Raw genomic sequence first — 26406 nt, forward strand, 5'->3', positions numbered from 1 at the left:
TTGCCTCCGTCCTTGTGTTTATCTCCTCTCCCCGGCCTGCTCGTGGAGGGTGTCGGCCGGGGCCTCTGCGTGTGGTCTGCTGGTGCTTTCTCAAAATGTGGTTATCCACGGACACACACACACACACACACACACACACACTCCAGCCACCACTCCCTCACACACGCATGTGTGCATGCACACACGGCGGCGTCACACCCAAACAGATGCTGGAGTTTGCTTAGAAAGACAAACCTCAGCTCAACAACTTCAACTCTTTTTCTAGTTTTATATCACCTCATTTAGAGGCATTTGGAGCTGGATTAAAGTAAAATATAGGAACATATGCTGTAGGTTTTCCATTTATTGAGGCAATCAGTAGCGACTCTTGTAAAAAAAAAATAAAAATGATGGGGTATCTGGGCTAGGGTACAGATTCAGAGAGGGGTGGCACCTAAGCATAGAATAGTAAAACAGTGCAAATTTTGCATTATTAATAACCAAACTATTTTATGTAAAAAAAAAAGAGTTGAAAATAAGCAACTAGAAACGAGCAACTGCTAGTCTCTCCTCTTTCTATCTCCCTCTCTTTCACACACTCACACTCTCTCTCACACACACAGTAGCAAATGACGTTTACCACGATATACTGTATGGACTAGATGTGCATGGCTAGAACAACCTCATTACAGTGGTAGAAATTGGTTCTTGAGCCCAGTGACATGCATGTCATTGCCATACGTATTTACCCATAGGCTTGCATTGAGAATTAGAAAATACATGTGACGAAATCATACATTTGCCTGCCTAATATCTTGAATTGGTGAGGTTACGTCCTCCATGAAAACAAGTCAATGACAGTCGTTCAGCCATGCATTTGCACTTACTGTACAGTAACAGCTAAGCTGCCAACTCGAAGCTATGGCCATTCGAAGCGATATATGGTCTAATGTTGATGTACTGCCAGTCAAATAAATTTGAGTTTCGCTAATTTAATATTATAATGTATTCAGGCCATATTCTTGAATCTGAGTAGGTGGCCATCTGTCAATCTGAATGGGCCTGAATTGCTCTGCCACTGATTTTCTAGTGTGCATTAGAAATTTTGCCAGAACACAGATGTAAAGTGACGTACTGTACATCAATCAATGCAAAACACTTTGGCTAAGAAAACAATTCCTCTTCAAGACGTTTGATGCTGACAAGACCAACTATCACATTTCTGGTGGGGTGGGTGGCACTTGGAGCACTGGATTCTTGAGGCGACAAGGCCAACTATCACATCTCTGGTCGGGTGGCACTTGGGGTGGCAGACTGGGTTCTTGGGCTGACGAGACCAACTATCACATCTCTGGTGGGGTGGCACTTGGGGTTGTCGACTGGATTCTTGAGGTGACAAGGCCAACTATCACATCTCTGGTGGGGTGGCCGACTGGATTCTTGGGGTAACAAGGCCAACTATCACATCTCTGGTGGGGTGGCACTTGGGGTTGTCGACTGGATTCTTGGGGTGACCTGTGCCCTCCATCTGGCTTTGCCTCTGCAGCGAGTCTTTCATGGTCTTCACATTCATTTGATGATATACAGTATAGCCAAATGAACAGATACAGTAATTTCCCGCATATAAGCCACATTGTGTATAAGCCACAGGACAGTGATTTTTGCAAGTTAAAAGAAACTAAACCATATTAACACCATATTAACTGCCCCCCTGTATTAACTTCATAGCTGAAGAAATTTTGCAAAGTCAATGTATAAGCCGCGGCTAATAGTCGGGAAATTACGGTAATCAAAAAAACCCTTCATACCTACTGTAAGCCACCTTCTATGTTGTGTTTTTTATACAGTTTGGAATCCCTACAAAATTTAAAGAACACCTTTACATATCTTGGATATTCCACTCGCAGTTCTTAAAGGAAAGTCTCCATTATCCTTCTTTGACATATGCTGTTTCTGTTAACCATAATTCTAGACATACTCTGTCAAGACATGGTGTCGCTGACATCAAGAACACTCGAGTTCACATCACAGCTGTCACTGTGCTGAACCCATTATCAAGTCCATTTATAACTTTGGTTTTGCAAAGTGCTGCACGTGTGTTTAGCACAGATTTCAATCTTTCTCAGGGATCTTTCTTTTTTTTGGGATGCTCTGTTAGATCTTTTGTTCTTTTCCTGTCTGATCCTATAATTGGACAGACAAAGGGCAAAGTTCTGCACGTGTGCTTACCGGTACGTAACACAGAGTGCAATCTCTTCCAGGGATTCAGCCATGATGTGGTATGCTCCTATACATTTCACTGAAACATGTTGTTATGGGATATTCTGTTCAATATTTCGTTTTTTTTCCCTGACTGACCTTATAATTGGACAAACAGAGAACTCTCTTCAGAAGGCGATGTGTCGTGTGTTTGTTGTGATGGTCATGCTCCTGACTAGGTTATGGTCAAGTGCAGTAGTACATCATCTTAACGGCTCTGTGTACAGTGGGACACTTCATGAAAGCTGCCTTTTTCATTCATCATGACTCATCTGTTTCTTTCTGTTTCGATCATCTCTTTCTGTTCTTTCTTTTCATTTGATCATTTTAGTATTTGTTTCACTTGTAAAGCTATACGGTCACAGATAATACATTTTGTCAATGGTATAAGCTATCACAGTTCAGCTAATTATTGCAGCATTCAATCATCGCGTGCATTCAATCCAAGTCAATTTATCATGCTGTGATTGCCTTCATCCCTCCATTCTCAGAGGAAAGCTGTGCCCTGATTGGGTGGTCATGTCTTAATGTATGACAGAGAGAGTTAGGCTATAGTGTGTATCTTTGTCGGATTTCAAACACAAAACAGAGGATCGTTGCACTCATCTCGTTCTTGAACTGGTTCAGTTTGGAATGTTTTGAACCTTATTGGTGTTATGTAGTGAACAAGCCTGAACGAAGGATGCATCATCAACAGAAGGTGTTGCATCCATACACAAAAGTTAATGAGATGCATTAATAGGAGGATGATAAGACAGTTGTCCTGTAAAAATGGCAAAACCTAGCTATGTAAAATGTCAGTGTACAGTGGAGTGCTAGTTGACTAGTTTTGTTTACTCGTGGAAAAGGTTCATTAAGAGGGAAATGTCATGCATTTTGTCATGCATTCTCCCCTCTTAACGGTAGAAGGAGTTGCCCACTCATAGGTAAAAAGAACCATTTCTCCAGCTCCAAGCCAAAGTTGAACAGTTTGAAATGTTCAAAAGTTGAAACAGTTCAAAAGTTGGTTCGTGAACAGGAATGGAATCACTTCTCTGTGGGAGGCAAAGTGCTACTCTATGTGAGAGGATACTTTTGTACTGTCTCTGTTGCTGCTCATTGGCTTCGTATGATATGAATAGTAGCCTACTTTATTGCTCTAAGGTCTCCTTTGTTATCCATCAGTTTAAGTTGCTTTGGATAAAAGCATGAGCTTAATGAATAATTGTATAATAATTTGATCATATTTGCCCTATGATGCCCAGCTGATCATGTGATCATGTGCTAATGACACTGAATCCACTGGTGTAATTCATAGCTAATACCCTTACTTGGATCAAAGGCGTATGCCTTACTTATATTATCAATTCATTACCACATGCATATTTAATATACTGTAGGCCTATCACAGCATGTATGACACTATGCAGTAACTGACAGTGTGTATAATCACCATACAGAGCCTTAGAATAGTTCAAGATTCTTGAGGTGTAGGAAGAGGTGAAATGAGAAAGGGAGACGAGCATAGACATGATGGGTTCTAGGAAGGAATTCAAAGGCCCCGTTCCATAACTGATGGTTCCTACTGTACCAACCCTGGTGATCTCTTGGGGCAGAGTGGAGCAGCGATGGGGAGAAGAAAAGAGAAGACAGGAAAAGAGAGGAGAGGAGATGGAACATGACTGGTTAGGAGAGAAGATGGAAGAGAAGATTTTAGAGAAGAGAAGAAGAGAGGAGAGGAGATGGGACATGAGTGGGTAGGAGAAATGAGAAGAAGAGAAGAGATTAGAGTAGAGGAGTAGAGAGAAGATGGAACATGAGTTGTTAGGAGGGAAGAGGAGAACAGAGAAGATGGAACATGAATGGTGAGGAGAGAAGAAGAGAGGAGAGGAGAAGAGATGGAACATGAGTGGGTAGGAGAAACGAGAAGAAGAGATTAGAGTAGAGTAGAGGAGACATGAGAACATGAGTGGTTATGAGGAGCAGAGTGGTTACGAGGTTACAAGGTTACGAGGAGCAGAGAACATGAGTGGTTACGAGGGAAGAGGAGAACAGGGAAGATGGAACATGAATGGTGAGGAGAGAAGAAGAGAGGAAATGAGAGGAGATGGAACATGAGTGGGTAGGAGAAACGAGAAGAAGAGAAGAGATTAGAGTAGAGGAGAAGAGAAGAGAGGAGATGGAACATGAGTGGTGAGGAGAGAAGAAGAGAGGAGAGGAGAAGAAGAGAGGAGAAGAAGGGAGGAGAGGAGAAGAGATGGAACATGAGTGGAGGGAGGAGGAGGAGAAGAGAGCAGATGGGACATGTGTGGTGAGGGGAGAAGAAGAGAGGAGAAGAAGAGAGGAAAGGAGAGGAGAAGATCAATCAGGAGATTGGACATGCAGTAAGTGGTGAGGAGAGAAGAGTAGAGGTTTAGTTGGGCATAGAGCCAGCCAGGTGAAGGGACAGCAGAGAGTAGAGGAGCAAAGGCTACTGGGAAGCAAACAGGAGGCACCATTGTTCTGTTTATGTTGACCGTTCTGGTCTGATGACCGCCTAGTTCAGATCAAGTCTGTATTATAACCAGTTAGGCAGCTGTTCTTCTGAACATAATATGCATAATACAGCCTATAGTTGTCAAAGATAAAGCAGATTATATAAACACTGTGGCGTCTTGGTTAAAGATATTTGAAGCCCCGGTGGTGATTATCCCAGCAGTCGCAGACCTGTTGTCAAACTCTTGTTATTTCTGGTGTTTATTATTCATGTTAATATTAATATTGATGTATACTGTTATTAGTAATGCAAACATGTTTAATATTTCACATTTGAATTCTTGTGAACCCGTGGCTGTACATGATATTATTGTACGTGTGATGAAGTGTTGACACAACAGCTGCTTGACTATTAACCAGACACACGTGTGGCACTTGTTTGTTTTGATCTGAGATCACATTTGTTGACAAACACATTGATGGGATTGTGACGGCTTGTGACTGCTAGGACTTTGATCCGAATCTTTACGTATTGGGTGCTCTGTCTCCTGTCCAGATTTTTAATTGTGTGCGGTCGTATACCTGAAGGATGATGCAAGCCAGCCAACACCTCTCGAGTGGGTGTTGTAATCGCAACTCTGCTGATGAATTAAGTCACCAACATTTTTTATTATTATTTATTTATTTATTATTTGAAAAAGTATTTTGGGGCTTTTTATGCCTTTAGTGGAGAGAGACAGGAAGTGAACTGGAGAGAGAGCAGGGATGGGGTCCGGGAAAGGAAATCGAACCCGGGTCGCCGGTGCCACCAACATTTTTTACATGGCATAGCTATTCATTCATCATGAAATACGTCATAGCATTAGCCTTGTGTACGCTCGTTATTCTGAGAAGATTCCTAATTATTCCACCTCTTATAAGTCTGGATAAGTGTTTCCAAAAAACATTAACCATGTGACTTAAAAACTTCTGTATTGTACTTTTCATGACGTGAAGTTCAGTATGTCATACAGTACCGTGTTGCCGCATCATTTCCTTTAAAATCAGTCAATGTAAGGGGCATGCCAATGAAATGCTGCTGCTTTTTATTTCAATACTTACCGTTATGGTGTGTCATCAAAGTACTTGGTGAATTGGCCTTTTATACAAGGGAGAATTGGTTGCATTTTGAGTGACAGTAATGAGGTGACAAAGGCAGTCCTGGTGGTCACACACACACACACACACACACACACACACACACACACACACGCACAGCACATCAGCCAATTACCCACCAGCAGCTGTCTTGTCCAGTCAAGGTGGTGGGGTAGGCTGAAGTGAGTCCCTGCTTCCAGCCACCCCCCCTCCCTCAGTTCCTCACTTTTTAATGATCCTAGATCAGTGTGGGAGAGTTACCTTTCTTCTCTCCTCTTTACGCATCAATATCTGTCTCCAACATTATCGACTGGGTCATAGCTGAAGGACCATGCTAGATTTTGTGTTGGTGGCACAGAGACTTTAAGTCGTGAGCATTTTCTTCTTTGTGTGTGTGTGTGTGTATGGTACTGAATTAGAAAACACAAACACCGCACATTCTTAAAAATATATATTTCTTTATTAAAAATGCAGAACATAAAATATGAATGTAGGTCAAGACATTTTTCATATCTCTGGCAATTCTCCTCAGCCCTCCCCACATCCCTCTCTCTCTCTTTCTCTCTCTCTCTCTCTCTCTCTCTCTCTCTCTCTCTCTCTCTTTCTCTCTCTTTCTCACTCCATGGTATTTTGAAGGTAAAGTGTAAATGCTGTATGTTAGGCACATACCATTTACACCAGCATGTTAGTTCATATGTGCCAGATGTGAGAAATTCATCTCACACTCATATTCAACCAATATGCATATTCAGGATAGCTCCCCTGCTTTAAGCAGACCTCACACCACTTAACTCTCTCACATTTAACTAGGCTCTCATATATTTACATATATTTTAATACATTATTTTTTTTTCTTTGCTTCTGCTGGGGTGTGCTAGAACTGTGCGCTGTGCGCTCTCTCTTTCTCCCTCCCTCTCTCTCTTTCTCTCTGTCTGTCTGTCTCTCTCTCTCTCGCTCTCTCTCTCTCTATGCGTGTGTGTGTGTGTGTGTGTGTGTGTGTGCCAGTAAATGTTACAGAAACAAACAGAAAAGAGAGGTCAGCAATGGTGTGTGTGTGTGTGTGTGTGTGTGTGTGTGTGTGTGTGTGTGTGTGTGTGTGTGTGTGTGTGTGTGTGTGTGTGTGTGTGTGTGAACATACAAGCAAATGCATATGTGTGGAGTAAAGTAATTGTGTCAGCCCGGCTTGTGTGTGTGTTTGTGTGTGTGTCTGCGCGTTATATGTCATGCAAATATATATATATACAGAAATCCGCTGGCAATCTCACTCAGCCATCGCTGCCTCTGCGGCTGCATCATTAGGCAGACCCCTCATTTCAGATCAGAGGCGCTACGCATTAGCTCCTTCCACAAGCGTGCATTTCCACATCCACTCTACCATCTCACTGCCCCCCCTCCCCTCTCCCTCTCCCTCTTAAAAAGGTGCAGAAGTTGTAATTTAATTTTGAACTAATCATCTTTTTTTCCCTCTCTGTCTGATCTTTAAGTGCCTCTCATGCTCGAATCAGTCACGAGGCAGTGGATAGGATCACAGAGGGGAGGAGGTGGGAGTGTGTGAGTGTGACATTTGACTGAAAGAGAGAGACCTGCTGTTATGATGAGAGAGGAAGGGAGAGAGAGAGAGAGAGAATGGAATAAAGAGTGTGTTTGAGAGAGAGAGAGTGAGAGAGAGAGAGAGAGAGAGAGGGCAGAGATGTTTGGTTTAAAACCCAGTCAAACGTGATGGTCTAGGACGACTACTAGCATTAGAGAAGAAAGCTTCATGTCTGTACTAGAAGTTAAATGTTTTTATATTTTGATCCAATTGGATTCCCCCCCACCAGTTTGCTCAGTGGTTGAGCCCCAAAGCAGTGTACTAAACCAGCTGTCTGATCAGTGATAGTCCAAAATCATATCACTGGACACAACATTCCACAACACTCTTCCTGTTTTCGATTCCGATTTTGAATCCAGAATTCTCCACGAGAGGCACACGGCCGTAATGGCGTGTGTGTGGCCCCCTGTGTCACGTCCTGTCTGCAGTAGGCTAATTCTGGACCCATCTATGGGGCATACTTTCTCACACTGGCCTGTCCACTACATCTGTGAGGGCACACTTTCTCACACTGGCATGGCCACTACATCTGTGAGGGCACACTTTCTCACACTGGCATGGCCACTACATCTGTGAGGGCACACTTTCTCACACTGGCATGGCCACTACATCTGTGAGGGCACACTTTCTCACACTGGCCTGCCAGCTACATGCTACAGCTGAGATGACACCATGTGATGGCAGAACGAGAGGTGTTAAAACCTCCACATCTCCCATCTCCTCAGCCGTCTCGGCAATCGTTGGCATCGCCGAAGACAACCTTAGCCCAGACCGGGGCGACGGTCTCCGGGCAGTGGTGTCCACTGTGGCTCGAAAGGAACACTCAAAGACTTTCAGTGACCCTTCATGTCTAGGAGTGGGGGGAGAGAGAGAGAGGGGGGGGGGCGTTTGGCGCAAACGAGCTCGGAAAGCAATCGAACTCCACAAATTAGCCTGTCACTTAGCGTGGATTAAAGGCCCCAGCTGGACACGGGTAGAATAACTTTGGCTGTTTCTTTGGCCATCGCCGTTGAACTGTTTAAATAATGGGAGAAAAGAAAGCTGGGGGGGGCGGGGGGGAAGAATTGGGAGGAAAATGCAATTTCATTTTTAATGCTTGTATGCACACACCTCTCCTGAATTGCCACTGAGCTTGTATAATTAAATTGATTTTTTTTTTTGTTAAGTCCCCTTTCTCTCTCTCCCCTTAACTCTCCCTTAGTCCCTCACTCTCTCTTTCACTCTCCTTCCCACTCCCCCCTTACTTGTCTTCACTCTGTATATTAAAATAGTGCCTTGTTGGTTCAGGCGAAACACTCTAATGCATTCCGTGTCACATGCGCACAAGGCCAACCCAATTACATTTAACGTTCAACATTATCCACTCCCTTGCTCACACCCCTGGGACAGAGGCCATGCACCCATGCACACAGGACACTCATGCTTATTGACATCGATATGAAACGGTCATGCCCCTCTTGCCCCTCTTGTTTTATGACTTTCATTAGCACAAATTATGACTGGCTGTGCTTAAAAACTCCAGATACAAAGATGTCAAAGGAGTTCAATAATACACTGCAATGACAGAAATGGCCTTGAAAAAACTTTGCTTTAGAGAGCTGTTCCCTCCCTTATTTTGTTCAGTGAGGAAGTAGGTGTGATAACCAGTGAAGGGCAAGGACACACCTTGCCTTTTGTCTCTGGTGTGTAGGTAGTTTAGAGATTAATCACACACGCATATATGGAAATAAAGTTAAGTCTATCAAATCCACACTTCCTCACAAGTTCATCACAATGCCCATTTCAAACATTGCCATGTGAATGTACTATAGCTTCGTAAGAAAATAGGGTTGGCCCCTGATTGCAAAGAAGCAAGGCTAGGACCGTTTGTACTCTGTAAGAAAAAAAAAATAGTGAGGAGAACAGAATCTGTTTTCTGGCATCTCTCTTGGACCAAGTGCATCACCATGTTTACTAAGAGGCCCAGGTGTTATTCATTGCTTTCTGTTGTGGTCCCGAGTCAGGCGGTGTCTCACAATGCACGGTTTTCGTGGGCAAGGAAATCTATTCGTCTGTATTCTTGGATTCTCGGCTCACCTTGGCTCTCTCTGCGCTATCTACGGTATTGTTACCCGAGGTCTCCGCACGCTGGTTAAAAGGAAATCTTTGAAATGCACCTTCTCAAGGTTGTGCTTATTACGGATGGAGAACTCAGACATCTGTTCTTGTGCTTCATCAAAACAGTGCAGTTGAAGATTATACACACACAGACACACACACACACACACACACAGATGAGACAGGCCATCTATGAATATTTTGTTAGTGAGTAGTATGTGTGTGTCGAAGAGCAACATATGGATTATGACTGCATATTTACCATTACCTCTGGACACTGGAAAAGCAATGTAAACAATTAGTCACTGTTTGTGCATAAGAATAAGATTTTCTGATTTTGTATTGATATCATTTAAGTCATTCAAGATCAATAGTATAAAAATCTTGAATTTTATGCCATGACTTTTTCATAGCCAATCAATTTCCAGCGTAATACTGAATATTTTCTCAGAAAAAAAATGTCATTTCACTAATCGAACCGAAGCCATATGAATCGGAATCGAAACAATTCATGAAATCAGTGGCGACACCCTAGCCTGGCTCCACCTGTCTACGTACTTCCGCTCTTCTTTTCCCTACAGTACTCCATCTGGAATAGCTTGATCCGCCCTCGTTCACTTCGTCTTCCTGGAAGCTGAACCAACCAGTGAACAGAGGGTGTTCCTGAAAGCGATTGCATAAGTTGAAAGCCTATCGTTATCGTTTTGTCCCCCCCTGGTTATCATACGTCATTACCAAACGTTGAGTGATTGTTCTAAACTTTAAAGGAACCAATGATTTCAAACTTCAGATAAGCATCCACCAACCAGGAAATAAACGTTTGCCAATGGATCTAGGCCAGACTCTCTGCAAAGTCAGAGAGTCTTGTATCCAGGCTAGCGACACCCAGCCTTACTTCACACTTTAAGCAGTTGTGCACCTGAGGGTATTAAGGATAGTGTGCAGTCACATCACATGTATGTAATATGACATGAGACTGGCATTTGATGGGATGAAAGATGACTGACAGGGCTTGACTGCGCTTGAGGTGTTGAGGCTGAAGCTAAATAAAGAAAAGAAAATTGATTCCCTTATGTTAATATGGGATGCCCTTATGTTTATATAGTGTAATACATACAGTAATATCTTGTAGCCATATTCAGAAATATAGAGTTAAACATTTCAAAACACCTCTTTTCCTTATCAAATCAATAGTTCTGTTAATATGACTGCATGAATAATTGCAGGCTGAACTGTATACAACTCTAACCTTACTCACGAAACACCATTTGGAGAAACAAATGGCAAGCCATGTATCAGTAGACACTGATCTGGGAGCTGCTCATTTACTGGAAAGACTGCACACTGGCAGAGCTTTAAAGTGAATTGGTGACAGCAGAAGCTATTCCTTTGCCTTTTTTTTTTTTTTTTTTTTTTTTTTGCGATGCGCCGAAAGTAATTTAGGGAGATTTATGACACCAGGGGTGCGTCTTGCTCTCTGGGAGTCACTGCTGATGAGCTGTGCTGGGGGATAATTGCCTAACAGGTATATCAGTCACTATAGCTAATTAAAAGCATTACATAATCTCCCCGTCATCTTCCGAGCGTCCTCCTCACCCCTGGATGTGCGCTCGCCGCCGAAAAAATAAATAAATAAAACAAAACTATAAATAGAAGGCCGCTTCGACACCTCCCGTCACACCTCCCATTTCTGTCGGCAAAAGAACTCAAGTAACCAGGATCAACACTTTTCTTCTCCGTGGCATTGTGTTGCACTGCTGTTCCTGAAAGGATGTGTGGTTGAGTTACAGCGAGCACACTTAACTTCCCTGTGTGGGGAAGGATGAAATTAAAGATATTTTTTATATCCTTCCCAATTCAATCATGGAAATATGCTTCCAGTTCCTCCAGACTCCTGAGCTATATTATGTCCACTGTATAAAGTTATTGGTATTGTTCCTCAAACTTGGGCTTTTTGTAAGGCTTACATTTGGTTCAAAGGCACTTTACACATGCATAAAACATAACATGCATGGGGCATGATTACTTATGGAAACATATCCAATTTTACTATTTTTAATATTTCATGTTTTCTGCAAAGCACATTACCTGCCAGCACAGTGGTGTCTGTACTATGAAAAGAATACACTGTTGTATTCTGGTATGAGTTTGAGCTATTGTGGTGGTATTATGGAGAGGTAAAGATGGAGAGGCAGGCCTAGTCAGCAATGACACACCAACGTGCAGTTGTATGTTCTCAAAATTCTTCAATCTTTATTAAAAGAATCACTCCGTTTATGTCAAATGGATTGGCCTTTGCATGTACTGTATTACAGGGGAGCTATACCAGGCACGTAACTGAAGCGCTCCATTCGCGAAGCGTGTGTTGCAGCAGTTAATAATCACGATAATCAATGGAAGTAGCTACACCAGACGCAGCAGTGGTGCGTACATTAAAAAAAAAATAGACCAGTCCTCTAAAATGGATTTTACACCTCGCGAATGAAACGCTTCAGTTACGCGCTTGGTGTAGCTCCCCTGTTACACTCAGAAGGCTTTGAGTGTATCAAAATTTGATGGAAGAACATTTGATGACGAGAACAGTTCCAACATTCCCCTGAAGTTCAGTGAGGTTGACGCCTTGGGCTTCTCTTGCATCTGCAGTTTGTGGGGGTGGGGGACTTAGTAAGGTGGTGAGATGGAACCTGGCCTCCGTCCCCATGGTGATCAAGAGAGTGTGTACTGTACCTTGGGTGCCACTAGCTTGATGTCTATCTCAATAGCTGAACGAGCAGAGCACTGGTGTGCAACCGCCCCGTCTCTCTAAAGTAAAGATGTGGAGGTATTCATCACTCTGTGTAAACTCTGTGTGGGCAAATGATAAGACAATATAAGAATAATGTTTCTTAACAGTAAATTGCAAAGGATTTGAGGATTTCATCATCTACATTAAATCATCAAAATCATTGAAATATTCTGATAATTCAGATAAATCTTTGACATATTGGATGGCCATGGTGTCAGATTTTCTGCAGAGTAAAACATTGTATAGGCTCAGGAAAACTTATGATAACCATTGTCTATGAGCACAACTCTCCATTCACAATTGCTAAAACAAACTCTACAGTACCATCCAAAGACACAATACAGAAATTTGTCCATCTTATCTGAGTCTGACCTCATTTAAAATGGACTGAGGTAAATTGGAGAAAAGGTCCTGTGGTTAGACCAATCACAATTTGCCATTTTTCTTGGAAATGATGGACTCCCCTGGGCTAAAGAGGAGAGGGACCATTCAACTATCCAACGTGTCAATTTAGGGAAGTGGCCTAATGGATGCCCCTGCAGTAGAAAATATGTGTTTGGTGCCCTTACAATGGGATAAACTTGAGGTTACCTACAGGTGCCTTTCTGATGGAGGAAAACAAATCTTGAAGTGCCCTCCACTACGGCACTATGATGTGCCCTTGCAATGGAAAGGAACAAATCCCAGTAAAATCAGATGTAGTGCCCTACATTTTACCATTACTTCCACTAAGGAGGTTATGTTTTCATCGGGTTTGTTGGTTTGTTTGTCTGTCTGTCTGTCTGTCTGTCTGTCGGTCTGTCTGTTTGTTTGTTTGTTCGCAATATAACTCGAAAAGTTATGGATGGATTTCGACGAAAATGTTTGGTTTTCGCTTGGCGTTTTCGCTTTAGTTTTTTTGTTTTTGCTTGGCGGAGGTCCGCACTCTTGGAGTGCTTTTCTAGTTTTCAGTGTGCACTTTAGGGCCAGGCATCTTTTTTTCACAGCAAGATGCCTTATGTTGATGGTTATGTCATATTTGTAAATCTCAATCTATCCATTTCTTTCCACAAAACCCACCAGAAGTCATCATTTAAAGGGTTATTTATTTGCTAAATGTTCTCCCCCGGACTCGGAGCTTAGTTGAGTTACCAACTTTCTGAAGAGGGCCCTCTTCATGTCTGTGCCTATGGGCCACAGAGTCTAATTCTTGACACATCATAACCTTTTGCGTCAAGTTGGGAGCCCATGTCCTAACATACAGTGCCCTTTTTGGTTTTTTTACCCCCTGCCCTTCAAGAAGTCTGTGCACATCACTGTAGCAGTGCTAAACAGGTCAGTCATCATCTCACAATATAGATACTTGATCAAATGAACTGTTCTGTAACTGGCTTTGGACATAAGAGTCGATTCAGTGGCATGTTTGTATAACATTGTGCATGCTATACAGGGTTGAAATGGTTCCAAGGCCATTGCATTTAGTCTTTTTTTAAATCAAATCTACACTAAACTTGCAGGCACTTGCACTTGACCTTACTTGCACACTTGCCGCCATAAGAAGCAAAAAGATGTTCTCTTTTCTTCCTTTTCTTCACTGACCTTGTCTCGATTTCTGCACATCGCCACATAACGCCATGGTTCCCTCACCCAGACACCTGAGGAGTGCAGTGCGCTTCCAGCTCATCTGCTAACACTCGTAGTAGAGGGGTGGGTGTGGGGGTAGTTGAGGGGTAGGTGGGGTAGTAGAGAGGTGGGTGGACAGTATGGAGGTAGTGGAGGGGTGGGTGTGGGGTTAGTTGAGGGGTAGGTGGGGTAGTAGAGAGGTGGGTGGACAGTATGGAGGTAGTGGAGGGGTGGGTGTGGGGGTAGTTGAGGGGTAGGTGGGGTAGTAGAGAGGTGGGTGGACAGTATGGAGGTAGTAGAGGGGTGGGTGTGGGGGTAGTTGAGGGGTAGGTGGGGTAGTAGAGAGGTGGGTGGACAGTATGGAGGTAGTGGAGGGGTGGGTGTGGGGGTAGTTGAGGGGTAGGTGGGGTAGTAGAGAGGTGGGTGGACAGTATGGAGGTAGTAGAGGGATGGGTGTGGGGGTAGTTGAGGGGTAGGTGGGGTAGTAGAGAGGTGGGTGGACAGTATGGAGGTAGTGGAGGGGTGGGTGTGGGGGTAGTTGAGGGGTAGGTGGGGTAGTAGAGAGGTGGGTGGACAGTATGGAGGTAGTGGAGGGGTGGGTGTGGGGGTAGTTGAGGGGTAGGTGGGGTAGTAGAGAGGTGGGTGGACAGTATGGAGGTAGTAGAGGGGTTCTACTAAAAAAAATCTGTTTTTTTTTTATTAAAGTCACATAAAGGTTCATATTTTCTGTCATTACTCTTTATTATTTTTTACCCCTTTGTTGCGCACTGTCCACATACATGGACAGTAACATAACTTCTATAAAAAATCATATTTAAAAAAAAATCAAATTGCTTTTCAATATTAGGCTCATATAGAGCAATAAAATCAATATAAAACAAATCTAGACATTTTTTTTCATAATGCGTGCATGAAAGGGTTGCTTAAACATTCATTGGTTGCTTATTGGGGGTATAAAAAGATTCCATGACATGGAATGGTTGTGTGATTAACACAGGTGATGTCACTAATTCTGAACTGATCTACCTGACTTACAGTAAAAGTTCCATTAGAATCAACTGATGGTTGGAACAAAAATGAGGCAGGACTTTTACTTTTTGAATCCAGACTTTTACACCTCTGCTTCACAGGGATAGTGGGGGCCACTCGAGGTGGGAAAAAGTGTTTAAGCAAAAATGCAGGCAAATGGAAGTGTACAGTATGTCTCAAGGGATCATGTCAGTATTTGCAACACTTCATAGATATTTCAAGCATTCAGAGACATTATCTTCACATTTGTTATGAGTGCCAGATGCCATTAGTTAACTGTGTGATTTGCTGATTTATTCAATTATATAATCATATTCCCTTGTGAGAATACTGACATATGTTCCTGACAAGTGTTGAAACATTGTGTTCTCTTACAAATAAATTGGTAAAAGTGTAAAAAATTACCTGACAACAACCCCTCTCATTGTCATTATCATGAGTGCAAGGAGTAAACAAGTTCATCGTTGTTTATTTTAAAGAAGACACACATACATATCTGTCCTACCCATGCTAAGTACATGAATTACATGTATCATGCCCTACTCAAGTACGGATAATGGTGAAGAAGCCCATGTCAGTGCAAGAGTTGAGACCTGCGATGTTATCATTTCTGTTCATTTTTTCATTCCCTTTCTGAGTTTAGACTGGATGCCGCCGCACAGTGACTTACTAAAGGAGGACTAAATATTTTTGAGCTAGCAGCTCCAAAATGAAGAAGAAACTGAGCACTTTGATGAAAGAGGTAGTAGTAGGTCAGTAAGGAGGGGAAAAAAAACACATCATGAAGTCCTCAAAGCTTTTATGTATCTTTTTCTGGCTGTCCATATGAAGTGGTGCAGTCTTGTCTGGATGGTAGGGCTTTGATGCTGGTAATGTAACACTCTCCGCTCCTCCTGCCCGCTGCCTTCCCATGAATGAGTTGTCCCATGATGCATAGACTAGAGGTCGTCTGAAGGGAAATAGGATGTTTTTTTCCCCTCTCTGGTCAGCCATTTTCCTGGTCCATATGACCAAGCCAGAATATAAAGTCATGCTACTAGGCATTGTTTCCTGAAAGTATTGTTCAAGCAACCGTAGTAATTAAGAAAGACTGGGAAGGTGATGGGAGTGTCTCCATCTTTTAGTTGCTGTGACACTGATACGGTCATGCTTTTGACCCACTGGTAATGAGAAATACTGGAGCGTACTGGAAAAAAGGGAGTGCACTCACTCCAGCAGAGGACACTGGAGAGAGACATGAGAGGAGAGGAGAGTGGAGAGATGGAGAGATGGAGGGTGGGGTTGGGAAACGGCTGCAGGTGTGACACCGCAGGTCTCTGCAGGTGCTGAGGCTAAGTGTGGTCATGGGCATGGACACTGCGGCTAATGACACTGCTCTCACCAATCAGCAACGTCAGAGTTTGCTATTTAAACAGAAATTATTATGTGTAGAAGGGGTTCAGAGAGCTGTAGAGAGATAGAGGAATGCATGGTCTATGAGATAGAAATGTAAGAGCTAAAATCATGATATGGGCAGGTTGGCAATACCTGGCAAGAATATTTTATAATATAGCTATAAAATCCAAGATGTGGTTATCACATAGCAAGATTGATACTTTAACAAAATTACAACGAAGAAAACTTGTTATACTTGTGGAACTCATACTTAATTGTAATATTAATATATTTAATGCATCCTAATTTATTTAATAGACATATTACTCACCTCCCACTCCTCTATGTGAGTTTGACTCAGTGTTGTCTCTTATGACTAAAAATAAAAGGTTTGACACAGAGGCATTTTAAACTCCTTGGCCAGGCCATTGGCAAATTAAACCCGATGGCGAGGGATAGCTGTCAAAGCTCCGGAGACTTAAACTCCCACACACATATGCCTTCTTGTTTAGTTCTCTGCGAGCCACAAGTGTCCAGTGACTTAGGTCTGCGATTAGCGGAAGAACGCGAGCGTTGCCCACATGGGCTAAAACCGCGATGGAGAGCCGAGGTCTCTGTGGTTCTCTCCGACATTCTACTTATAGAATCGCACATGTTGCGCTTGTCTTATACTTTAAATTGATGGAACACACACACACACACACACACACACACACAAACACAGACACATATACACCTAGAGCCGAGGGCTCTGTGGTTCTCTCCGACATTCTACTTATAGAATCGCACATGTTGCGCTTGTCTTATACTTGAAATTGATGGAACATACACACACACACACACACACACACACACACAAACACAGACACATATACACCTACAGTCTTGCACACATACACAATTAGGAAACTGTACTGAATGTTGCAAACAAGTTGAGACTGGCTGTAAAAACACCTGAGGAAAACATTCTCTGATATTTTTATGATATGTTCGGCAGTTTTATTTAAGGAACAGATGGGCATGGTGTTCCAGCTGCTGATTCAACCTTCTCTCGCAATTACTGAAAAAAAACTAACGGGGAGTTTAGATTCAGACAATATAAATTGTTTTCATGCTATCTGTCTATAAAGCAGAGAGGAATCTCTATTTGTTTGTCTATCTGTGTGTTGCATTCATCCAGTCGACTTCACACTTGGTTGGTATTTGCTTAGTGTCCCAAGTGAGCACTGTGTCAAGATTGACGCTGTTTGAATATGAAATGCAAAAGATATTATTAAAAGACAACAACAACAACACTACAGATTCAGTGTGCCTGCAGCCATGAAAACAGTCAGCAGAGCTTGACCTCAACAATATGGTGACCGATGCTGGATGCTCTGTGACTTCAGACCGGCTGTGTATGAGCATAGGCCATTCATGTTTTGTGGCACTGAGCTAGTGAAAATAACATTGAGTATAGAATGGGATAGAATTGAATACTCCGCATTAGTTTCTCATTGCAACAAAGGTGTAATGGTGTAAATATGGAGGTGTCTTTCTTTGATATTCAGAATACGTCAGTTTGTTAATTCTTCATAGAATATGATACAATTATAGGATGTACGTATGTACATGTATGCATTTTGAATATATGTCACAAGAAGATAAATATACATATTGCAATAATTGAAATCATCTAAAGTGTTACTGCTGCAAGCTATTTCATTTTTCAGTTCACCATATAATCTGTGAAATATCACAAACCAGACATTCATGACTGGAGTATCACACCCACTTGCTTGCAACTTGAGAGCAATTAAAAAACCTGTGTCATCATACATCGTGCCTGACAAGCAGACTTCAATTAAAAAGCCAGACACACTCGTCCTTTTTTTACCCGCTCATTCTTTCGAAGCCATTTGCTTTACCCCCCCTCCATACTCCCCACCCTCACCTTCCTTAATGGAGACATCAAAAAGCTTTCACTGCGACTGTCACTGTCTGCTTCCACCTTCCTCTTGCCCTTAAAAGTCCAGCTGGTGAGACATACGATCCCGGACTAAAAAATTATTCATAATTAATGCGTCCAGACAGATCAAAAATAGGCAGCATATGTATCATGAGACCCACTTGAAAAGGGTAAGACTATAAAATGGTGAGAGTGTGAGAGTCAAATTGATTGGTGCGAACGAAGTGGTTATGTGGGATTCCTAATGGTGCCAGGTAGCGCTTTATTTCTTTCTTTTTTTTCTCTCTTTCTTTCTTTCTTTCCAAGGACATTGAGTGAAATTTCACACTATTTAGCCAGTATATAAGCAGACAGTGGGAAAGTGGAGGGAGAGCAGTAATACTTGATCAAAGGAAACAGGCCACGTGTTGGGGAAAAAAGATTTGTTAAGCTGTCTTAAAGTGGCTCAGACCTTTCAAAAGATCATTCCAAATGGTTCTTTTTATTAATACAGCAACATGGGCTAAGAAATTATTTTATTTTAGGTAAAAGGCAAAAAATTGTCTTCTCATGCCATCTGTTGATGTCTAAAATTCTTCTTGATACATTTACATGTTCATACATTTCCATTCTACAGACACATTTATTCAGTCAACAGATGCTTTTGCAAAAAAAAAAAAAAAAAAAAAAGAATTCATTGGCTAAATGAATAAATTGATTATTTTTGGATTGAATTGGCACCATGTTTTATTTAACAGTTTCGGATGATCCCAGGGCCAGGAATGTGATAGCCAGCTGGTTGGACTGCTTCTTGATTCCAGGCTGTGACATGTGCAATCCGGGCTGCCAAGGCTTCGCCTAGATGTCAAAACAGCAAATAGTAGTGTCAGGTGTCATGTCATGTTAACAGGAGTGGAGTGAACGTGTGGATTTCTGTCTGTTTAACATACTGGATGCTCCTCCTGACCTGTTTAAAAAAAGCTCAGGGCAAACACCTCGCTTATGTGGGAAATGATGCAACAGGAAGAGAATTGAAAGGAATAAAGAAAGAAAGAAAGAAGGTTAAAGAAAGGAACAATAAAATGGAATAGAGAGAAGAAAAGACCGGAAAAGAGATCATGTCATGTTATGAAGACTCGTGTTAAGAAAATGCACAAAATCATAGAGCAGAATGAAATGCACATTTGCCTTCTCTCTCTACCAGAGTGAAACTGCTTCTGCCGTCTTCTCCTTCATTCCCAGATTACTTTTCTTCCATATTATTTGTGCACTGGCACAGCGTATACAGTAGGTATAGCTGGTTCGTGTTTGCTTATGTTTGTTGCCTCAGAGTGAAAAATCACTGCGGTGTAAGAATGATGGAGCTTGTTGAAAAGCCCTCTCAGACACTCAAATATGTGGGCAGACGTTTTGGAACGTTCCGGGAGCGATTGTCAGTGATTCCGAACCCCACCACCCCCTGCACACGTCTGAAATTTGTTTATTTTCCTTAACATATGCTCTGAAATGGAGACTTTGGGTATTTCTTACAAGCTGTTTTAATGAGTTGATCACATATTACATTTATGGATATTTGTTTAGAAATGTAAGGAGACCATATGAGACAATCTGACACATCTTGAAGCATATTTTTAATGAGTAACTTGGCTATGAAGTAAAACTTTTTGGGGATATGGTGACAGATTCATACACATCCTTCTCACAGGTGTTTAGTGTATACACTATAAGAACAGCTTTTCCAGTCTGGCACTGCCAAATATACAGTAGACTATCATCATAATCAGTTAGAAAGCTCTAGTATTAGTCAGTGCCAACCAGCGATTTGAGAGTAAAACAAGGTTCTGATATGTCATAAGCATGAAGTGTGACCTGAGCCAGAGTGGTCACCATGCCGATAAACCAATTTTCAGAAAGTAATATTCCATAATACAGACAATCATGCTTGACACTGACTATTACCATTTAAATGCAGTCACTGTCCTGCTTTGCATCAATGTGGTGCTCTATAATCTTTGGTGCTGCTAACTGTGATGTTGTTGGTGTTTGAAGGGCAAGTCTGTTAGCTTTAAGTAAGGTTAGTCAGCTCAAAAAAAGAGAGAAAACCCTTGTTACTGGTGGTTCGATTTGATTTGGTTGATGGCTCCCGTCTGTTTTTCGAACCCTCTGTTCTATTCTACTCTATTCTACTCTATCTATGAATGCCTGCACAGAATGTACTGGATATTCCCATAACTGTCTTTATTTCATAGAGATTTACTGTATGTGCCTCTAAAACTATATTCATAGTCATCACACTCCAGCTATTCTCCCTTCTCTATGAAGAAAGAGAATAAGATTAATAACTACGGCAGAATATCTAGAGAAATAGATTTTTATTGGTACGAGTTCAGAAATTCAGGGTAGCTTTATTCACATGCTGTAACAGCTGTTATAACATATTGAGTGAAAAGTACAATAGACAAAAAAAAAAACCACATTTGCTAACAGAAAGATAAAAACCATATGCAGTCTATGCAGAGGCATGTTAACAAAAGTGATTACACTTTAAGAAGCGTTGTTGTTTTAAGCTACAACAAAGCCAAAAATTAATTAACACAGAGAAAAAAAAGTCTTTGCGCCAGACTCTGGATTAATTATGTACGTCTCCCTAGTGAGTGTGTGTAGTACGGCTTGGTTTGTTTTTGCAATCCTTCAGACTTTTTTTGTGTGATATTCTTCCTCTAGAATGCCCATGGCCACCATGTCCATGCATTTTTCATATATCCCCGGGGAATATCTTGTGACAAAGATATATGCATTAAACATGAGGTGGTATTAGAATAAAACACACAATCACAATCGCCGAGTGCTTCTCTGCCAGTCGAACTGGGGAAATAAGTTTTATAGAGGACCGCAGGCTCTTACCAGACTTGAGGCCCAGTCACACTACCTTGTAATACATCGGAGAGGTCATGGCTGCTGCTCTACAGAAGAGGTGTCCTGAGATTTCTTTGTGTCCAGACAGTGTATAACTGTTGAGCTCTCTCTCTCTCTCTTCTCTTTCTCTTTCTCTTTCTCTTTCTCTTTCTCTCTCTCTCTTTCTTTCTCTCTCTCTCTCTCTTTCTCTCTCTCTCTCTCTTCTCTTTCTCTTTCTCTCTCTCTCATCTCTTTTGATTATGGTTATATATATACTGTATGTGTGTGTTTACAATCAAAGTCATGAGCAGAGAAGGAAACGCTCCCAATAGACAGTATCACACGAGCAATTCCTCTTTGGTCGGTACTGTGAAATTAGTTATCTGGGTCCAGGGAGACAATTAGCAGGCAGCAGATTCCGGTTGCATGTTCAGATTAATTGTCATGCCTTCCATGAATTCTGCATTTAATGAATCCTTTCCATAATATCAGGTGGAGATGATGGAAGAGTGCTGAGCTGTTATGTGACTGAGGTGACCTACAGTACTGTATGGAGGGGATTTCTGTGCATAGAAAAGGGGGGAGAAGACACAAGCAATGCATTTGATTACTTATGCTAGTCACTGCCGCACAGGTCAGGACATTAGCGCAGGTCACATTTTTGCTAGAGAAATCTCTGCGTTTCATGGGAGTGGGGATAATAGACGGTAATGAATTTATAGTGCGTTACCGAGGAAGCCTGTCTCAAACAACGGCAGCTGCTGCAGTCACATGACGAACTTAACAGGCTTCACTGATGGACACTCACACAGGGAGTAACGTTTGAGGGTTGGTAGACAGAATGTAATTTACTATGTAAACTATTATGTATTATGTATATGTATTATGTTTGTCATAATCACACCAGTGTTGTTTCACTTCTTCTCAATGTTGTTAAACTGCGGTGTAAAAATAGCCAGTGAGAATGTTCAAGGTTATGTGCTAGTATGAATAATACAGTATTATAGCCATATCAACCACACATCAGCATAATACACTCTTACTTTCCTGTTGGAACACTTAACCAGCAGTACTTGTCTGTCAAAAAGTTGTGTTGTTGTGCTCCTTCTGTCTTTCTGTCTTTCTTTCTTTCTGTCCTTCCTTCTGTCTGTCCCTTATTGTCGCCTTCCTAAGCTTGTTTGGAAGATTCACACTGGAGCATCTTGCATCCCTTTTTCTCCCATGCATGCCCGAGATAAGATATCATTACTGGGCGGTCCCGTTGAGCAGGCCATTAGAAGCAGACTCTGTAAATTGGATGCTCCTTTAACACTGATTGCCGCGGCAGGTTGCGCCCTCATCGGATTTCAATTTCGGCTGCACCCCTCTTATGCATACATCTGCCCTCTTCTCAAGTGTCAGTTCATCATGCATAGTAATGGGCTTAATGACAAAGGCAAGCAAACAAAGCGATGGGAGATAGTGATCCCATGTCATAAAGCATCATTGGAACATTAGACAAATATAATGAATGAATGGGAATGCTCCCACATCAAATTAAAAACCCACAAGTGGTCTTAAAACTGACTTTACCAAGACATTGGCGATACATGTAGCCTGGGTACAAGGTGGTGAATCTCAGAGCTAAGACTGCTATCAGAGACAGATGTGTGTCCTGGCAGAATCATTGTAAAACATTGCTCATCAAATGACAGATAGGCTGTAATTTTGAACTCTCTTTGAGATTATTGCACAGTTAATGTGTTTGACGTGCCCTGAACTCAAGCTGTTTGGAATAAAAGTTATAGCCGGCTGAACAGTTGTTTGAATTAGTTCACCGAATGTCAGTGTACTTATGTAGTCTGGGAATACCCATAGGAATGTTTGCCAAATTTGGGATTTGCTCTGCCGGTCCGTCTGGCCAAGAGGCCATCGAAGCCCTTTCCCAATGTCCCTAAAACACGGGCGTGCAAATGCCATCATCGCTAATCCGGCATGGGCGTGTATTTCTATGGAATTGAGTAAACAACTGCGTTTCAATCCTTTGTTTACGAGATTGCTACACTTCTGAAATGATTTGGTAAGAGTTTAATGCACCAATTTAAGTTTAATTTCACTGCTAGTTAGGCACCTGCTTGAAGTTGCAAGTCAATTAACCTTTTCCGGACCCACTCTCAATTAGCCTACAGTTGAGAAGGTCTGTGTGCTATCAGGCCAGTACTTATATGAAAGTTATTTTAGATTTTCACATCAGATGTTTACACTATTCCTTGGTTTACTCGTGTGATAAGGTGTCTGTTTCATAACCCCAATCTTGTTTCTGTATCATTCAGTAATAAAAAAACAAATTAGTCCAAAAACCTACAATTTCAATAGTAATAGCACATTTTGTTTATTTTGGTTGTTTTTCATTTCATGCAGAGAATAATAATAAAAAATAATAATAATATCAATATCAGATATTCAGTAATATCTTTTAATTCATAATTAATCCATCTCGTTCCAACTGAGAAAAATAATGAATCTTTGTGACCTGTCTGTCAGCCACTTCCTGTCTTCTAACCATACCTCAGGGCAAAGTCATGGTATCAAAACAGCATTGGCAAAAGAGGCAAGTTTGAAGCAAACTCAATAGCCTGTGTAAAGGAATGCCTAATCAATATGTCAATTAAGGCTGGGGCGGTTGGAGTGTGTGTGTGTGGGGCGGGGGGGGGGGGGGGGGGGGGGCAGGAAGAGAGGCTGGGGACAGGAAGGCAATTAGATGAAAGGGTGAAACTGAGCGTGTAATCCGGCAGCCCGTATGGTAGGGCGATACTCTGTCTGCTGGGCCGTCATCGCCGCTGCTGTCACCCTCTCCACACAAGATCTTTTCCTGTCAGCAAAGGATGAGAGGGCGAGAGAGAGAGAGAGAGAGAGAGAGAGAGAGAGAGAGAGAGAGAGATAGTGTGTGTGTTGTGGTGGGGGTGAGAGTGAGTGAGAGAGAGAGAGAGAGACAGAGAGAGAGAGAGAGAGAGAGAGAGAGATAGTGTGTGTGTTGTGGTGGGGGTGAGAGAGAGAGAGATAGTGTGTGTGTGTGTTGTGGTGGGGGTGAGAGAGAGAGAGAGAGATAGTGTGTGTGTTGTGGTGGGGGTGAGAGAGAGAGAGAGATAGTGTGTGTGTGTGTGAGAGAGAGATAGAGAGAGAGAAAGAGAGAGAGATAGTGTGTGTGTTGTGGTGGGGGTGAGAGAGAGAGAGAGAGAGAGTTAGTGTGTGTGTGTGTGTGTGTGAGAGAGAGAGAGAGAGAAAGAGAGAGAGATAGTGTGTGTGTTGTGGTGGGGGTGAGAGAGAGAGAGAGAGATTCACACAGAGATAGAGGAGAGGTTTAGCAGCATTTGCCTCTGTGTCCATGTTTCAGACAGATTTTCACAGACTTGACAGATTTTCACACACTTGTCACCAGACTAATTTAAGTTAAGATGTCACCGCTCTCATATCCAGGCTCAAACCTCAAACATGTCTAAAGTCAGTCAAGAAATTACCAAGACTTAAAAGATTAATAGACTTCAAGATGCTTGTACACTGTGGATTTTAGCCCCATTGATATATTATCTAGCCCTTATCCTTTACGTTCTGACACGTATATGATTACAGCAACCCTGAAATAGCACTTCACGCTAACTTGAGCATCATAGGAACATAATCAGCTGTTGGCGATATGGCTCTCATTTGTCCCATGTATGATCAAGTTCAGATGTCAAAATGGATTTCCATTCATGGATTCAATTTCTCAATCCATCAGTTGACCCAATTGATCTATTCCTAATTCGAAGACATCCTTTTGTTCTTCGTTTCATTACGGCCGTTGATTGATTTCCTGTTTTTTGTTTTTTTTTTCCGACCGAGTCCTTATCCTGATGTGTCTTCCCTGCGTTTGGTCTCCTCAGGATGAGCGAGGGAGCGGTGCAGAGGGCTGTCACTCGGGCAATACTGTTGCTGTTCTGCATGGTCACCATCTGGAGATTACCGGGGAGGACGGAGGGCTACAAAGGTGAGATCCCTACGGGACGTTCAGTTCAGTCTGTCTGTTGATTAATACTGCAGTGTGTGCCTGGGTTTGGTGACTAGACAAGTATGGCGTTCAGATGTTACATCACACGAGCGTTAAACAGATTTAGAGGGACTAGCTGTAGGAGGGCCGTGATGTTTATTTATGGCCAAAATTGCTGTTAGTTTATGAAAAGATCATTCAGTAGTCCTGTGGAAAATAACTGACCATCTGTTTGTTGACCATTATTGCAGTGTGATTGTTTTATTTACAGTGTGCAATAAAGAAAAAAAACATTATTCTATTGCATTGGATTAGAGCATATTAGATTTCCTTTATTGTCATTTTATGTAATTTCATGCATAATAATAATAATAAAGTTTCTCCTAAAGAGCTTAAAGACTGTGCAACAACAAAAAAAAACAACTAAGATGTAATGTCTCAATAAGTATTTGATAAGGTCAATGGTCCATAAATACAATGTTCCCTAGTGCATGACAGAGACTGTGGAAGGCCACAATGGGCATTCATTGGATGAAAAGATCTTTCAGGGATTCTGTGAAAAGATTATAGGCTCTTATGGGACCTTCCCCATACTGTAAATATAACTCAGGTCCTTTGCTTTGTGTCATCAAGAATTATAAGGCTCTATCTGACATTTTTGTCAAAATTGAGTTATTGATTATTCTTATGTGAAAACTTCTTAAGGTGAAGTGAGGTGTTTCTTGAAATTGTATGCATTTTTGGACAATATATCTAAAGAGGCTTGTTCAACTTATCATTATAACTTTATGGAATTCTAAAACTTTGAAGCTCAGGTTCTCAGAACTACTCAGGATGCAGATATAACCTTATAGGGGACTATACCAACTACTGTGATGATGAGAGAAAACAGTAGAGTGGGAATCTGAACCTACAAAGAAAGTTGAATAACTGTGCTCTGTGTTCTTGCATGTGTGCACACATCTTTTTGAACTCCTCTGCAAGACTGCACAGCCCATTAATTTAATGAATACACAGAAATGCTGAAATGCACCAAAAACTGTTCCCCATTCCATTTCAATATTACTACTGCATCAGTATCATCAATTGATCTGCTTGTTATTCAGAGAATTTTAGATTAATATGATCCTGAAGTCTCAACCACACACACACACCGCTACTTCACACACAGAGTGTAATGTCACAGGCACATTAAAATGCACCCAATAAGGTTTAATCAGGGCGATTGCGACCACAAAAGGTTATCTCCATTTATTCAACTCTCGAACAAT

General features: G+C 41.8%; 1 protein-coding gene across 1 annotated transcript in view; it reads left to right on the forward strand.

Moving 5' to 3' along the window:
- Positions 1–26406, forward strand: part of LOC134062331 (chemokine-like protein TAFA-2) — a 42503-nt gene that overhangs the window by 2319 nt on the left and 13778 nt on the right. Inside the window, exon 2 of the mRNA XM_062518307.1 lies at positions 25032–25135. Coding sequence (XP_062374291.1) covers positions 25033–25135 — 103 coding nt within the window. The 5' untranslated portion in view covers position 25032. The remainder of the gene's footprint in view (positions 1–25031; positions 25136–26406) is intronic.

Source organism: Sardina pilchardus, chromosome 17, assembly GCF_963854185.1.
Source record: "Sardina pilchardus chromosome 17, fSarPil1.1, whole genome shotgun sequence".
Taxonomy (NCBI): domain Eukaryota; kingdom Metazoa; phylum Chordata; class Actinopteri; order Clupeiformes; family Clupeidae; genus Sardina; species Sardina pilchardus.